This window comes from Gorilla gorilla, chromosome 2, assembly GCF_029281585.2.
Source record: "Gorilla gorilla gorilla isolate KB3781 chromosome 2, NHGRI_mGorGor1-v2.1_pri, whole genome shotgun sequence".
In the NCBI taxonomy this organism is placed as follows: Eukaryota; Metazoa; Chordata; class Mammalia; order Primates; family Hominidae; genus Gorilla; species Gorilla gorilla.
In genome coordinates this window covers 58,113,488-58,131,314 of record NC_086017.1, presented here as the reverse complement: position 1 = coordinate 58,131,314, position 17,827 = coordinate 58,113,488, and the positions used below count along the sequence as shown (strand labels likewise).

Sequence of the window (17,827 nt, the reverse complement as noted above, 5' to 3'; positions counted from 1 at the left end):
CAACACTGAGGATGTCTTGGATGCCTACTTGGAAGATTCTCTGTTGCGATAATATATAGAATAGATTCAGCTGTGGGTTTTTTTGGATTAAAGTAAAATATGTAATAAGTAAAAATGGAGTGCAGTGTATAATCTGAATCTAATCATGGGAAACATCAGGAACTTTTTTGTGACGGCGTTCACCATGTTGCCCAGGCTAGTCTTGAAGTCCTGAGCTCAGGCAATCTGCCCGCCTTGGTTGGCCTCCCAAAGTGCTGGGATTACAGGCGTGAGCCACGGCGCCCGGCCCTATTTGGCTTTAGTCACTCACTCCCACCACCACATTCTTCGATTCCTGATTCTAGGGCAGCACTCTATGATTCCAGGGCTTCATTTCTTCTGGATGGATGGGGGTCCTGGTTTCAGTAGCTTCTCTGGAGCAGCATAGCTTAGCTAGTCCTCATCCCTCTTCCTGTCCTGAGAGAGTTGGAGCAGTTGGGCTGGGTGTCTGGGAATCTGATGATCAGGATGTCTGGATGGCAGCTTTGCAAGCCTAGAGTAGTCAAAGCCTGGAACACTCCTGGCCCTAGATATAGTTCAAAGGCCAAAGGTGGTTAGCTTTCCCAAGAGGTATTGCATCTATGTCAGGGGGCTTAATTCTCACTGGCTTCTTTTCTTCAAAGGCCTAGTCAAAGTAGCAAGGATCTCATTATTTATAGAACATACACCTTTAAAAAGTTCAGAGTTATTTGTGGTGTATTTAGAGTATTTAGGAACACATATTTTGGCATCCTGAACCCTGTCTTGTCTTTTTTTACTTTATGACTGTGGACACAAAATTACTAATCCTTCTAAACTTCAATTTCCTGATCTATGAAATAATACCAGCATTAAATTTGGTCTTTATGTAAAGCCCTACAGAGCACAAAGCGCAATGCTGGGCCCATAGTGAGTGATATTTATTATGGGGTCTTTTATTATTAAGGATAATAATAATAATAATAATAATAATAATAATAATGGAGCTTAGAATCCAAATTCAGGTAATAAAGACCATCAGAACTTAATACAAGTGAATAAATAAATAAAAATTTTGAGTTTATTTAATCGTCAGGCAAGGGAATGAATAGTAAAGAAACTTTAGTGAATAGTTCACAGGGAGAACTTCTAAATAGTAGGAAGGCAGTTTTATGGCATTTGTGCTAATTAAATATGGAAGACCAGGACTCTGCATAGGATGGAATGAATCCATGGGTCTACACGTTTGGTTAAAATTCTTCTGGCCAGCACAGTGACTCACGCTTGTAATCCCAGCACTTTGGGAGAACAATGAGGGCGGGATCACCTGAGATCAGGAGTTCGAAACCAGCCTGGCCAACATGGTGAAACCCCGTCTCTACTAAAAATACAAAAATTAATCGGTCATGGTGGCGCCGGCCTGTAATCCCAGCTACTCAGGAGGCTGAGGCAGGAGAATTGCTTCAATTCCAGGAGGTGGAGGTTGCAGTGAGCCGAGATCCCACCATTGCACTCCAGCCTGGGCCACAAGAGTGAAACTCTGTCTCCAAAAAAAAAAAAAAAAAAAAAGGCCGGGCACAGTGGCTCATGCCTGTAATCCCAGCACTTTGGGAGGCCAAGGTGGGTGGGTCACATGAGGTCAGGAGTTCAAGACCAGCCTGGCGAATATGGCGAAACCTCATCTCTACTAAAGATACAAAAATTAGCAGGGCGTGGTGGCGGGTGCCTGTAATCCCAGCTACTCGGGAGGCTGAGGCAGGACAATCACTTGAACCCAGGAGGCGGAGGTTGCAGTGAGCTGGGATCACACCATCACACTCTAGCCTGGGTGACAGAACAAGACTCTGTCTCAAAAAAATTTAAAATAAATAAATAAATATTAAAGCCAACTGGACCCCCATCCATCCAAAAGAAACTAAGCCCTGGAACCACAGAGTTCTGCCCTAGAAGCAGGAACAGAAGAATGGAATGGGAGTGAGTGACTAAAGCCAATTCTTTCTCTTATTTTATTTTATTTATTTATTTTTTTGAGACAGAGTCTCTGTTGCCCAGGCTGCAGTGCAGTGGCGTGATCCTGGTTCACTGCAACCTCTGCTTCCCAGGTTCAAGCAACTCTTTTGCCTCAGCCTCTCAAGTAGCTGGGACTACAGGCGTGTGCCACCATGCCCAGCTAATTTTTGTATTTTTAGTAGTGACGGGGTTTCACCATGTTGCCCAGGCTGGTCTCGAACTGAGCTCAGGCAATCCACCCGCCTCAGCCTCCCAAAGAGCAAGGATTACAGGTGTGAGCCACCGCGCCTGGCCTTTTTATTTTTTTTTAGACATAGTCTTGCTCTGTCACCCAGGCTGGAGTGCAGTGGTGCAATCTTGACTCATTGCAACTTCCGCCTCCCAAGTTCAAGTGATTCTCCTGCCTCAGCCTCCTGAGTAGCTGGGATTACAGGCACGTGCCACCTCGCCCAGCTAACTTGTATTTTTAGTAGGGACAGGGTTTCACCATGTTGGTCATGCCGGTCTCGAAATCCTGACCTCATGATCCGCCTCCCTCGGCCTCCCAGTGTGCTGGGATTACAAGTGTGAGCCACCATGCCCAGCCTCTTCCTTCTTTATTCTACATTTCTAATAAACAAGACCCTTCAACTTAAAAAAAAGAAAGTCCATAATGTTCAGAGTAAAAGCCAAGCTGCTTAGAGGGCCCACTGGGTTCCACCTACTGCTTCTTTGACTCAACCTATTCTCCAGCCTTCATTTGCTCCATCTGAGCCACACTGTCCTCCCCTCCTGATGATGTACACTGGCTGGTTTCTATGTCTACAGCACCCTTCTCCCATACATATCACTGGTATATTCTAAGAATGCAGAACTAGACCCAGTGTTTAATAGTCAATACATACTTTTGAGTAAATGAGTGATAGGAGCCAAGTTAATTAAAAAAGGACTAGAGGGTTAGGCAGAAGATGTTCTCTAATACTGTCAGAACAAAAGCCTCCTTTTTATAACCTATATTTTGTAACATCTCACTTACTGTCCTGAAACAAAATTCATATTTAATTAAATGTACTCATAATGTTTTGTGTTTTTTTTCTCTCCAAGATGGAGTCTTGCTCTGTTGCCCAGGTTGGAGTGCAGTGGCGCAATTTCAGCTCACTGCAACCTCTGCCTCCTGGGTTCAAGCAATTCTCCTCCCTCAGCCTCCTGCGTAGCTGGGATTACAGGTGCACATCACCATGCCGGGCTGTTTTTTGGTTTTTGTTTTTGTTTTGTATTTTTAGTAGAGGCAAGGTTACACCATGTTGGCCAGGCTTGTCTTGAACTCCTGACCTCGTGATCTGCCCACCTTGGCCTCCCAAAGTGCTGGGATTACAGGCATGAGCCACCGCACCCAGCTGCAGAATGTTTTAATAATGTAATGCCCTATCCGAAACATAAAAAAGAAAGGAGCCGGGCGTGGCGGCTCACGCCTATAATCCCAACACTTTGGGAGGCCGAGGCAGGTGGATCATCTGAGGTCAGTAGTTTGAGACCAGCCTGACCAACATGGTGAAATCCTGTCTCCACTAAAAATAAAAAAATTTGCTGGGCGTGGCGGCACGTGCCTGTAATCCCAGCTACTCAGGAGGCTGAGGCAGGAGAATCACTTGAACCAGGGAGGCAGAGGTTGCAGTGAGCCGAGATTGCACCATTGCACTCCAGCCTGGGCAACAAGAGCAAAACTCCGTCTCAAAAAAAAAGAAAAAAAGAAAGTAATTTACAATAAAAATATTCATTTCAATATGTAATCTCTTGACAAGGCTACATTATGAGACATAACAGAGCAATCAAGTGCTTACAGGAAGATCACTGTGGACATGATAGCTACAAATGCAGACACACATGGATATGCCTTATTGATGACTACATGTGTTCTAGTGGTGACAGACCTAAGTGTGCTATGCAAGCGGTTACTCAAACACCACAACCAGCACTGCCATGAGTGATGTATTTTTTTTTCATATTGGTGAACACCTCTTGGTAAAGCTCAAAACTATTTTCTCTTGATTTACAACCTACCATGCAAAAATTATGATATTATCTAAAATAGATTTATATTCTAGAGTCAGAACATTACAAACAGATCTGTGGGCTACAAGGAAGAAAAAAAACAAGGACAGAGAGAAGGAATTGATATAAATTAAGAAAAGTTTTTAGAAGATGGAATGTGTGGATCTCATCTGAATCCCGATTCAAATTTGCAAAAAAACTTTTTTGAGATGATCAGGTAAATTTGAACATGGACTAGGTGTTGGATGATACTGAAGCGCTACTGATAACTTTATGAGTTCTGATCATGATACTGTGGTTATATAAGAAAATGTGAAGCCAGGCACAGTGGCTCATACCTGTAATCCCAACACTTTGGGAGGCTGAGGCGGGCAGATCACCTGAGGTCAGGAGTTCGAGACCAGACTGGCTAACATGGTGAAACCCCGTTTCTACTAAAAATACAAAAAATTAGCCGGCTGTGGTGGTGTGCGCCTGTAATCCCAGCTACTCGGGAGGCTGAGGCAGGAGAATCGCTTGAACCCAGAAGGTAAAGGTTGCAGTGAGCCAAGATCGCACCACTGCACTCCAGCTTGGGCAATGAGAATGAAACTCCATCTCAAAAAAAATAAAATAAAATAAAATGTCCTTATTTATTGGAGTTGCACTGTGATATAAAGGAGTGGTATGTCATGATATTTGAGATTTGCTTTAAATAATTCAGCAATAAGAGAAAAAGTGATGTAGAGAGAAAGGGAAAGATGGATCAAGGATGAAAACAGTTTAACACCTGAAATGGATACAGTGAGATCCAAAGTTTCAGGGTCAAGATTAATTTGAATCAGATTATTTTAAGGCAATTTTAACATATTCTTCAGAATCAACAAAATGTATGAGCATAAAGATAGAGAGTAACAAGACCAGATGAAACAAGACCAAATCAGATTGGCCAATTGAAAGCTAACTTAAATGGATGAATCTACACTGAAACAGAAATAGGCAACTAGGATTGAAATGAGGCCAATTCAAATTAGATTAAAGCAGTACAAAATAGGTCTAAGCAGATGCAAAGAGAACAAATCAGAACTATTTAATTCATAGCTATGCCACATGAAGACAAACCTTGAGAAAGATGCTGAGAGAAATGTGAGGAACTTTGAAAATCTGACTCTCATCAAGAACTCAGGAATATCCAGAATAATTTTGTATTTGCTAACCTAGTAATCAGTTTTACTTTTTAAATAAGTGAATAAAAACATGATGTATGATATCCAGTAATCTATAAAACATCAAACTGACAGATTTATACCTTAAACGTTAAACATTTCCAACTTCTAGTTCATAGAAGGCATCTCTTACTATTCTCCTCCTTGTTCTCTGTACTCCAACCACCTTGGCCTCCTTGCTTTTCCTCCAAAGGACTAGATATGCTCCTGCCTCCAGGGCCTTGGCACTGCTTTCCCCTTGTCTGCAGCAGTTTCCCACCTGACCCACATATCCAACCTCCTCACCCCCTTCAAGCCTTTGCTCAAATGTACTTCCTCATAGAGGCCTACCTTGATCATGCAATTTAAAAGTTCAGCCAGTTGCCTCCACACCCGGCACTTCAGATCTCCCTTAATCTGCTCTACTTATATTTATATATATCTTATACATATATTTTTTTTAGCTATGTAGCACTTATTATCCTTTGACATATATAATTTACCTATATATGCTGCTTATTGTATATTGTCAGTCTACCTATACTAGAATATAAGCTCCACGAGAGAAGAAATGCTTTATTATTCTATTCACTGATATGTTCTAAGAGATTAAAACATTGGCTGGCACACTGAATATGGTCAGTAAATACTTGAATGGAAAAATGAAGGAAGAGAACATGTCCTTACCCAACGAGACCAGATTCCCGAGATTTTCCAGCATCACTTCTTTGTATAGGTTCCTCTGCTCAAGGCTCAGTCTCTTCCACTCTGCCTCAGTGAAAAGCACAGCCACATCCTCGAAAGTCACTGGTCCCTAAATCAACCGATAAATTCATATTCATCAAGTCACCATTAAGATTCACAGGGAGAATGGAACTGGTGGTCTTGGAGAATCTAGCTACATAAGAAATTGATCTAGGCCGGGCACAGTGGCTCACACCTGCAATCCCAGCACTTTGGGAGGCCGAGGTGGGAGGTTATCTTGAGGTCAAGAGCTTGAGACCAGCCTGGCCAACATGGTGAAACCCCGTCTCCACTAAAAACACAAAAATTTCATATTTAAAAAACCATTTTATAGTTTTAACAAACTTCATCAAAATTTTAAAACTCCTGCTCATCAAAAGACGTTAAGAAAACAAATAGGCAGGCTCTAGGCTAGAACAAAATATTCACAAAACAAATATAAGACAAAAGATGGGCCAGGTGTGGTGGCTCACGCCTGTAATCCCAGCACTTCGGGAGGCCGAGGAGGGCGGATCACCTGAGGTCAGGAGTTCGAGACCAGCCTGGCCAACACGATGAAACCAAGTCTCTAATAAAAATACAAAAATTAGCCGGGCGTGGTGTCGCACGCTTGTAATCCCAGCTTCTCAGGAGGCTGAAGCAGGAGAATCACTTGAACCCAGGAGACAGAGATTGCAGTGAGCCAAGATCGTATCACTGTACTCCAGCGTGGGCAACAGAGGGAGATTCTGTCTCAAAAAAAAAAAAAAAGTTGTTCTCAAAGAAGCAGAGAGTAGGCCAAGTGCAATGGCTCACACATGTAATCCCAGCACTTTGAGAGTCCAAGAGGGGAGGACTGCTTGAGTCCAGGAGTTTGAGACCAGCCTGGGCAACATAGTGAGACCCGTCTCTATTTAATAAAAAAAAAAAAAAAAAAAAAAGAAAGTATAGAGTAAAATAGTAGTTACCAGAGGATGGAGAGGAGAGGGGAGAGGAAAGCAGGAGAGAGTCTGGTCAATAGATACAGAACTACATTATACAGGATGAATAAGTTCTGGCGTTCTATTGCAAAGCAGGAAGCTTAGAGTTAACAATAATAAATTGTATTTTTTTTTTTTTTTGAAATGGAGTCTTACTCTGTCACCTGGGCTGGAGTGCAGTGGCTCGATCTTGGCTCACTGCAACCTCCACCTCCCAAGCTCAAGTAATTCTCCTGCCTCAGCCTCCTGAGTAACTGGGATTACAGGCACCCGCCACCATGCCCAGTTAATTTTTGTATTTTTAGTAGTGATGGGTTTTCACCATGTTGGCCAGGTTGGTCTCGAACTACTGACCTCAGGTGATTTGCCCATCTTGGCCTCCCAAAGTGCTGGCTTTACAGGTGTGAGCCACTGTTCCCAGCCAGAATTGTATATTTCAAAATAGCTAGAAAAGAGGCTTTTGAATGTTCTCATTACAAAGAAACGATAAACGTTTAAGGTGATGGATATGCTAATTACCCCGATTTGATCATTACGCAATGTATAAATGTGTGAAAACATCACATTGTACCCCATAAAAAGGTACAAACATTATATGTCAATCATAAATTGTTTTAAATGTGTCAAAACTTTGAACAGACACATCAAAAAAAGGAAGCTATGTGAATGCCTAACAAATAGCTGGAGAAGTGCTGAACTCAAAAGGTAAACTCAAAATTTGTGCATTTCACTGTATGTACATTTTACCTCAGAAAAAAATCAGAAACGATATTGAATTCTACTTAATAATATGCATGCTGAAGTATTTAGAGGTGAAATGTATTGAGATCTGCAACTTACTCTGAAGCGCATGAAAACATAAGATGGGCCGGGCGCAGTGGCTCATGCCTATAATCCCAGCACTTTGGGAGGCCGAGGCAGGCAGATCACCTGAGGTCAGGAGTTCAAGACCAGCCTGGCTAACATGGTGAAACCCCGTTTCTACTAAAAATACAAAAATTAGCTGTGCGTGGTGGTGGGTGCCTGTAATCCCAGCTACTCAGGAGGCTGAGGCAGGAGAATCGCTTGAATCCAGGAGGTGGAGGTTGCAGTGAGCCGAGATCGTGCCATTGCACTCCAGCCTGGGTGACAAGAGCAAAACTCTGTCTCAAAAAAAAAAGAAAAAAAAAAAAAGGTTGGGGCAGAGAAGGGAATATGGGAAAATAAAGGATAAAGGCAGCTGCTTCCCTGATAATGAAGTAATTTGCTCCCAAGTCACCCTCATCTGTATCAATCAAGCTTGGCCCCTATGGCCTGGAAGCTGCCCCAGAAACTGGTACAAAACCTCCTGAGAAGAATGGTGTGCCTACTATGTCTCCTATACTCTATCCCTTCATGAAGCTACGCGAATTTAATGCAGGGTTAAAGTACATTGCATACCATGAATTTGATTATCAATCCAAACCTAAGACCATTCTTTGTGGCTGTGCATTGTTTTAACAGCTACAGGCTAACACTTAGTCTTTCCATGTACTATTTTACAGTTTTAGCTGTCTTCATCCTAACTATTACCAGCGTCATTATTTCCTGTCTCTATGCATCATTTCCTAAAGAATCTTGGATCTTTGAGAATGAGGACAGTGAATTTAACAACTCTATTTGGCTAGCTCCCAGAATTTCACACAGTCCTGTGCCCAGAAACCAATAAATTAAATTTCTGGTATAGCAAAGATCACAGGGGTTGGGGGAGAGGGATATGCAACATCAGAACAAGGGGGTGAACTCTATGAGGCTCTTCATCCAAAACATAACCCCATTTCGTAGAGTTGGAAAGTGTGTTCTTTTATCATTGGGTAGTTTTCTAGGAGAAAAAAACAGTCAAGAAGGCATCACAGAAAATTCATGGTTTGAGATCAGAGAAATCTGGATTTAATTCCTGACTCTACCATTTGGCCATCCACGTGTCCCTGTGCATAAATCATGTAATCCCTCTAAGCCAGATGATCTCATCTCGCAAATGGGGACGTCACCACCTATCTCCTACAGCTGTTAATGATTTAAACACAGGACTGAAATATTTATGGATTAAATGGTATGATGCCTTGGATTTTCTTTAATCCAGTGGGAACGGAGATGGAATAAAATTGGCCATGAGTTGATAACTGCTGAAGTGGGATGATGGATACAGAAGAGTTCATTAACTCTTTTTCTACTTTTGCATCTTTGTTTTCTAAAACAAAATGTGAAAAAGAGGTCCAATGTACAAGATCAGACTATTAGATACAATTAAAGTGTTATAATTATTTGTGCAAATGTTGATGTAGGGAACTTTAATAGTGAATTTTAGGATCTTAATAACCCAAGGTTTTTATAAAAAGTTACCATTATATTTTAGAATACTCTGAATTAAAATTAAACTTGGTCATGTTTTTGTATAAGCTCAAAAAACAGAAAGACTAAATGCAAAAACCATTATAATATGCCTAGAACAATGGCTAACACAAGGCATAAACCACTTAAATGTTAATCACTTCCTCCCTTCCCAAGAAAGAGAGATGAGCCCATTCTCTGAGAAATGAGCCAGCATTTCAGAAAAGAGAAGGGTGGGCCCAACTCACCAGATATCTAGGCTTCTCTTCCCAGGGCCAGGCAGAATCCTTGGCAGGCAGAGCTGGGGAAAGAAAGAAGCAACCTTGAGAAGCCAGCCCTACCAGGCCCATCATGAGGATCCCCAAGAGCCCTCTGAGCCTTGGCTGTGGCCACCTGAGCCTTCTCAGCTGACCCAGACCCCGAGCTCCTCTCACCTCCTGCCTTATGCTTGAGTCAACTTCTCTATGCTCTGCACCACTTCCCTATTACGTTTTTACAGAAACACTGATCTTAATTAAATGTAGTAAGGTAAACTCTAAGCACTCATCATCTTTCTACCCTAAAAATTAGCAAAACTGTTGAGACAAGGCATCATTTCCCCCCATGTGTTATGTGACTCCAGTTACACGTTTTTTTTTTTTAATTTATGAAAAATGGACTGAGCACAGTGGCACACACCTATAATCCCAGAACTTTGGGAGGCCGAGGCAGGCAGATGACTTGAGGTCGGGAGTTTGAGGCCAGTCTGACCAACATGACAAAGAAACCCCAACTCCACTAAAAATAAAAAAATTAGCCAGGCATGGTAGTGCACGCCTATAATCCCAGCTACTCAGGAGGCTGTGGCAGGAGAATCGCTTGAACCCAGGGGGCAAAGGTTGCAGTGAGCAGAGATCACGCCACTGCACTCCAGCCTGGGCAACAGCAAAACTCCATCTCGAAAATAGTTTATGAAAATGTTAGGCCAGGCACAGTGGCTCACGCCTGTAATCCCAGCACTTTGGGAGGCCGAGGCAGGCCGATCACAAGGTCAGGAGATCGAGACCATCCTGGCTAACACAGTGAAACCCCCGTCTCTACTGAAAATACAAAAAATTAGCTGGGTGTGGTGGCGGGCGCCTGTAGTCCCAGCTACTCAGGAGGCTGAGGCAGGAGAATGGCATGAATCCAGGAGGCAGAGCTTGCAGTGAGCCGAGATCGCACCACTGCACTCCGGCCTGGGCGACAGAATGAGACTCCGTCTCAAGAAAAAAAAAAGAAAATGTTAAACACAGAAACAGAAGTCTGTGATTTAATGAAAATGTATTTTTTAAAAATGTGTCAGACCGGTTTCAGTGGCTTACGCCTGTAATCCTAACACTTTGGGAGGCTGAGGTGGGAGGATCACTTGAATCCAGGGCTTCAAGACCAGCCTGGGTGACAATGAGACCCACATCTCTAATAATAAAAATAATAATTATTATATTGTTTTAAAAACTTGTCAATGTTATTCCTTATTTTAAAAAAGAGCATGAGTAAAAGGAGAAAAAAGTATTAAAGACCATTACAACAGCATTTCTAAAGCGCAGCTTGTCAGACTCTCATTCCTCTTCAAATTATTGTGGAACTGATTGACTGATTGATTGATTGAGATAGGGTCTCACTGTTGCCCAGGCTGGAATGCAGTGGCACAATCTCTGCTCATTATAATCTCCACCTCCTGGGCTCAAGTGATCCTCCCACCTCAACTTCCCTGGGATTACAGGCATGCACCACCACGCCCAGCTAATTTTTGTATTTTTTGTAGAGATGGGGGTTTCACCATGCTGGCTAGGCTGGTCTCGAACTCCTGACCTTAAGTGATCTGCCCACATTGGCCTCTCAAAGTGCTGGGATTATAGGCATGACCCACGATGCCTGGCCTATTGTGGAATTTTAAAAGGTAAGATTTTAACATCTCTGGAGGGAAGCTCAAGCTTTCCCTGCCATATCTTTGTTTTTTTTTTTTTGAGACAGAGTCTCACTCTGTCACCCAGGCTGGAGGTCAATGGCACGATCTCGGCTCACTGCAACCTCCGCCTCCTGGGTTCAAGCAATTCTCCTGCATCAGCCTCCCGAGTAGCTGGGATTACAGGCACCTGCCACCATGCCCGGCTAATTTTCGTATTTTTGGTAGAGACAGGGTTTCACCATGTTGGCCAGGCTGGTCTCGAACTCCTGACCTCAGGTGATCTGCCTGCCTCGGCCTCCCAAATGCTGGGATTACAGGCGTGAGCCACCGCGCCCAGCCTTCCCTTCCATATCTTTGCTGACGGGAAAGAAGAATGTTTTTCTGATCCTTGGGTGTCACTGATTCTGAAAGTTCAGAAAAGGAACTGGGATGTCATATTTCTAACCTGTGACCTGTGCCTTTGTAGAAGGGACAGAGTCTGGGGAAGGGAGTGCCTCTCGGGGGGAGGAGGGTCTTAGCAGCAGTCTGAAGCTTCCTCCTTGACACCCTTTATTCCAGGCATATGTGTTTATAAGATACATAGAAGCTGTCCAGGCTCTGCACAGTGCCTCATGCCTGTAATCCCAGCATGTTAGGTGGCCGAGGTGGGCTGATTGCTTAAGCCCAGAAGTTCGAGATCAACCTGGGCAATGGTGAACCCTATCTCTACAAAAAATAAAAAAATTAGGCAGGCGTGGTGGTGTACACCTGTAGCCCCAGCTACTTGGGAGGCTGAAGTGGCAGGATCATTTGAGCCCCAGAGGCAAATGTTGCAATGAAGTGAGAGATCACACCATATACTCCAGCCTCAGTGACAGAGCCGGGGAAACCCTGTCTCCGAAAAGATACATATAAGCTTATAATGGCTGGGCGCAGTGGCTCAAGCCCATAATCCCAGCACTTCGGGAGGCCAAGGTGGGCAGTAAGTAGTTCGAGACCAGCCTGGCCAACATGGTGAAACCCCGTCTCTACCAAAAACGCAAAAATTAGCCAGGTGTGGTGGCGCATGCCTGTAATCCCAGCTTCTCGGGAGGCTGAGGCAGGAGAATCACCTGAACCCGGGAGGTGGAGGTTCCAGTGGGCTGAGATGGTGCCACTGCACTCCAGCCTGGGCAACGAGAGTAAAAAACTCCATCTCAAAGAAAAAAAAAAAAAGCTTAAAATCCGTCCCATCTATTTTTGAGCTCCCCAGAGTAATAGTGCAGTTACTGTGGGGAATTAGGCTAAGGGTAGCCTTGTCCTTGGGTTTGCAAGAAAAAAAAAAAGGCCCTAAATGTGGTAATGACATCACCCCTGCTGAAATCATCACCCCTGGAAAACACTCTAAACAGACCCCAACAACAACTCTGGCTTTTGTACTAAGTGATGAGAATGTGTCAAGTGATTTAATAAAGACATATATACAATTTCTCCTCTTGCATGCCCTAGAAAACCATCATCCTGGCCCCATAATATGTGCCTACACTATGTATCTATCCAGAACTGCACATTTTTGTGTAAATGGAGCAGCATTTTAAAATTAAAAAATATATATAAAATTATAGTCTTGTTTGATAACTGTCTGGGGTAATTTTCCAAGTTACTGTTTTCCTGACTAAACTCAGGAGGAAAACAAAGCAATCTTACTATTTCAAGTTCTAAAGTTTTAGAAGAAGAAAAACTGAGTACCATTATTTGGCCACTCCCAGTGGCTACATCTGAGCAAAGCACAAGGCAAGGAGGCAGCTCCTCAGTCTTTTCAGCAAAAAAGACCATCTAAGCCTCTCCCTTCCAGAGGGATAGGTGGTTCTGATCCCACTGAGCAGGTGGGAAAAAAATGAGGGACACAGAGTAACCTCACACAGCTGAACTAACGGATCCTACCTCCTGAGTCCTGACTCTGCCCTGACTCCTTAGGTGCCTCTCCCCAGCATGAGACCACTCACAGGCAAATCCTTCAGAGAGGCAAATAAGTCCTCCAAAAAGGGAACAGGTGCTGAATCACAGGCACACTCCAGGACCTCACGAGGTGCCTCCGCCCATGTTGGACACATCGGGGAAGCACTTAGGCAAGTCAAAGAACCTTTCTAGCTCTGTGACCACAAAACATCTTCTTTGCCACTCATGACAAGAGGGAAAAGTTATTCTCCTTCTAAAGTTCAACTTAGTGTTACTGTCTTTTTTTTTTTTTGAGACAGACTTTCACTCTTGGTGCCCAGGCTAGAATACAGTGGCGCGATCTAAGCTCACTGCAACCTCCACCTCCTGCCTCAGCTTTCTGAGTAGCTGGGATTACAAGCACGCACCACCAAGCCCAGCTATTTTTGTATTTTTAGTAGAGACAGAGGTTCACTACGTTGGCCAGGCTGGTCTCGAACTCCTGACCTCAGGTGATCTACCCGCCTCAGCCTCCCAAAGTGCTGTGATTACAAACGTGAGTCACCATGCCCGGTCCATTGTCTTTACTTTCTTTAGCTTTACTATCCAATTGAACTGGTCTTGGCACAGTAGGCAGAGACAAAGCCCACCACCCTCAAAGAGTGGATGGAAGGAGGCACAAGGGCTCCCACACAGGACAAACAGCTACATGCTGAACAATGGCTTGGCAAACTATACACAAGCCAAATCCAGCCTGCCACCTGTTGTTATACCACCCAAAGGCTAAGAATAGTCTTTACTTAAGAAAAAAAAAATTTTAACACAAAGATGAAGTCTCACTATGTTGCCCAGGCTGGTCTCAAACTTCTGGGCTCAAGTGATCCTAGCCTCAGCCTTCCAAAGTGCTGGGATTACATGCATGAGCCACCATGCTGGGCCCGTTTTTACATTTTTAATTGGCTGAAAAAAAATCAGAAACAGAATATTTCATAATAATGAAAATTATATATGAAATTCAAATTTCTTTTTTTTTTTTTTTTAGACAGTCTCATTCTGTTACCCAAGCTGGAGTGCAGTCATGCGATCTCGGCTCACTGAAACCTCTGCCTCCAAGGTTCAAGCAATTCTTGCGCCTCAGCCTCAGAGTAGCTGGGATTACAGGTGTACGGCACCACACCCAGCTTATTTTATTTTATTTTATTTTATTTTTAAAGTAGAGATGGGGTGTTGCCATGTTGACCAGGCTGGTCTTGAACTCCTGGGCTCAAGGGATCCTCCTGCCTTGGCCTCCCAAAGTGCTGGGATTACAGGCGTGAGCCACTGCACTCAGCCGAAATTCAAATTTCAATGTCTATAAAGAAAGTTTTATTGGAACACGGCAATGCTCATTCGTTTACCTATGGTCTTTGGCTGCTTTCACACAACAGCAGACCACTAGTCGTAACAAAGACCGTGTGGCCTACAAAGCCTGAAACATTTACCACCTGGCCCCTAAAAGAAAATGTTTGCAAGACCAGGTGCAGTGGCTCACGCCTATAATCCTAGCACTTTGGGAGACCGACGCGGGAGGATCCCTCGAGCCCAGGAGTTGGAGACCAGCCTGGGCAACATAGGGAGACCCTGTTTCTAAAAAAACCAAACAGAAAAAAGTTTGCCCAGCCCTGTTCTAGACTGTTCCTGTTGTTACATCCAAAGTCATTTGGGGCCGGGCGTGGTAGCTCACACCTGTAATCCCAAACACTTTGGGAGGCCGAGGCAGGTGGATCATCTGGGGTCAGGAGTTCGAGACCAGCCTGGCCAACATGATGAAACCCCGTCTCTACTAAAAATACAAAAAAATAGCCGGGCGTGGTGGTGTGTCCCTGTAATTCCAGCTGCTTGGTAGGCTGAGGCAGGAGAATCGCTGGAACCTGGGAGGGAGAGGTTGCAGTGAGCGGAGATTGCCCACTGCACTCCAGCCTGGGCTACAGAGCAAGACTCTGTCTCCAAAAAAAAGTCTTTTGGGCCAGGTGGGGTGGCTAACACCTGTAATCCCAACATTGTGGGAGGCCAAGGTGGGTGGATTGCTTGAGGCCAGGAGTTCGAGACCAGACTGACAAATATGGCGAAATCCCCTCTCTACTAAAAATACAACAGCCGGGGTGGTGAGGCGCCGCCTGTAATCCCAGCTACTCCGGAAGCTGAGGCACGAGAATCACTTGAGCCTGGGAAAGCGGAGGCTGCAGTGAGCCTAGATCCCGCCACTGCACTCCAGACCGACTCAAAAAATATAAAAATATAATATACTCCGGGCGCGGTGGCTCACGCCTGTAATCCCAGCACTTTGGGAGGCCGAGGTGGGCGGATCACGAGGTCTGGAGTTCAAAACCAGCCTGGCTAACATGGTGAAATCCCCGTCTCTACTAAAAATACAAAAATTAGCCAGGCGTGGTGGAGGGCGCCTGTAATCCCAGCTGCTCGGCAGGCTGAGGCAGAGAACTGCTTGAACCCGGGAGACGGAGATTGCAGTGAACGGAGATCGCGCCACTGCACTCCAGCCTGGGCGACAGAGCGAGACTCCGTCTCAAAATAAATATGATATAATATAATAATATAAAATGCTATTCTTCAGTTGCACTCTACACATCTCAAATGCTCAGCAGCCATTTATGGCCAGTGACTGCCGGAGTGCACAAGTGCAGGATGCCCGGTGAAGAGTCGTGGAGTGAGCACCGTGGAGACTGTACGGGACACCTAGGGAGGAACCTGGCCCCCCAGGGGAGTAAGAGCCGCTGTAGGGGTAGTCAGCGCCTCACACAGCTCGCACCCCACGCGCATCCCTGGTGGATGCGCATCCCTGGTGGATACGGCCGACGCCTGCGCGGCGCCTGCGGCTGGAGCACCGAATGGGGGAGGCGGTCTCGCGGCCCCGACTCACCTTCCGTAGCCCAGCCCAGGAGCTGCTCCCGCGGGGCCCACATCTGCGCACGCACGCACGAAGCAAACGAGGTAGCAGCGCCGTGTGTGAAACGGATTAAAATGCGCACCGCGGGCCACTGGCGGCGCCAGAAGAAAGAAGCAGGACTGGGTGAAGTGCGTCACCGCGCGGCGCGCAGCCTGCCGGGAAGCGTAGTTCTCGGGGCGGAATGCGGCTTGTGCAGGGCGAGAGAAAATTCTGAGGCGCACTTTGACCTTCTAGGTCCCCCTCGGCCGCAATATTTGGGGTTGTGTTTACCACAGGTACCCATAAGCAAAATATAGTGTTGTCTTCCATGGTTGTAAACATTATATAAATACACTTACAATGCCTGCTACTAGCTCTTTTGCGCAGTTCTATAATGACACGTGTTGACCTGTTCATTGTGTGTTCACTGCTGTGTGGTATCTAATGTAGAAATACACCAGGACTCCAATTGGACAGACTCATGCGCATCCATGGAGAGCTTCTCAAGGACAGTGGTTCGCAAACTTTTTGTTGTTAAAATCCTTTTACACTCTTAAAAATTACTGAGGACCCCAAAGAGCTTTTGAAACCGCCTTTGCAAAATTATACCTAAGGAAATTATGATGTTATAGGAGTTATTAAGAAATTATTTTAAGCAGATAGAGAAGGAAAGGGGTCCTTGGGAAGTTTTTGTTTCTTTTAAAGCAGCTCCAGAAAGGTTTCTTGTCTAGCAGGAAAGCCTGGGCTCCTAGAGCAGGATGGCAAGCTTTGATATGGAAATGCAGGCCATTAGAAACTGGATGCACCCAAACATGGCGATTCCCGCCGTCCTCTTCTTTGCCCTGACATGTGCCTGGCAACATGGCCACCCCCCACATATTCCCACGTGTGTAGAACTTCATGGAGCCCTATATTTGCATATTAAAAAGCTAGGGTGGGAGGGCCAGGTTTTTGGCTGCCACATAAATGACACATCTGATCAAACTAATCCCCTGAGCCCTATGGAAATCAGACACCGCCTCCTCCAGCATCCTCAGATAAGCAGCCACTTTTCCGCACACGGCGCTTTCTCTTTGTTGGAATCCCCGCTCCCTCTGTCTCTGTATGGGGGAGCTGTTTTCGTCTTCCTTCCTTCTTTCTTGCCTATTAAACTTTTCGCTCCTTAAAACCACTCCACGTGTGTCTGTGTTGTTAAGCCTATCAGAGACCAAGGACCCTGGTGTTCCTCCAGTCATCGGAGCCTTATCAATGACAGTAAAAGATATCAGATCTAACCCACCTCATCTTCCTTTCAACCTCTAAACTGTCTTTGTCCACTTCTGGGCATAGGCCGAACTAGCCTTGGGAAGGAATTCAGTTTATAGCTTAAATAATAGCCCTTCCCAAGGGCTAAACTGTTCTTGTAAAATGAATGAAAGGCCACCAGCCATCAAATTAGGATGAGAAGGGCTGGAATTCTAAATATTATCAGCCATTATTCCAGAGGCCCTAAGATGCACAACTTCCCCAATTACTCTTTTGAAGCACAACTTCCCCAATTACTCTTTTTTTTTTTTTTTTTTTTAGGGAAAAGGAGATGGAGTCTCACTCTGTCGCCCATGCTGGAGTGCAGTGGTGCCATCTCGGCTCACTGCAACCTCCCTCTCCTGGGTTCAAGCGATTCTCCTGCCTCAACCTCCTGAGTAGCCGGGATTACAAGCACGCACCACCATACCCCGCTAATATTTTTGGATTCTTTTTTTTTTGGTTGGTTTTTTTTTTTTTTTTTGAGCCCAGGCTGGAGTGCAATGGTGCGATCTCGGCT

General features: G+C 44.8%; 1 protein-coding gene across 2 annotated transcripts in view; it reads right to left on the bottom strand.

Moving 5' to 3' along the window:
- Window positions 1-16,227, bottom strand: part of ZNF589 (zinc finger protein 589) — a 30,999-nt gene extending 14,772 nt beyond the window's left edge. The window contains exons 1-3 of one of the 2 annotated variants that reach the window (XM_019024107.3): window positions 16,018-16,227; window positions 9,523-9,575; window positions 5,910-6,036 (exon numbers count right to left, since the gene is read on the bottom strand). In XM_019024107.3, coding sequence (XP_018879652.1) covers window positions 5,910-6,036; window positions 9,523-9,575; window positions 16,018-16,060 — 223 coding nt within the window. In that variant the 5' untranslated portion in view covers window positions 16,061-16,227. The remainder of the gene's footprint in view (window positions 1-5,909; window positions 6,037-9,522; window positions 9,576-16,017) is intronic. The other variant, XM_019024108.3, reaches the window with a different exon arrangement.
- Window positions 16,228-17,827: the final 1,600 nt, after the last annotated feature.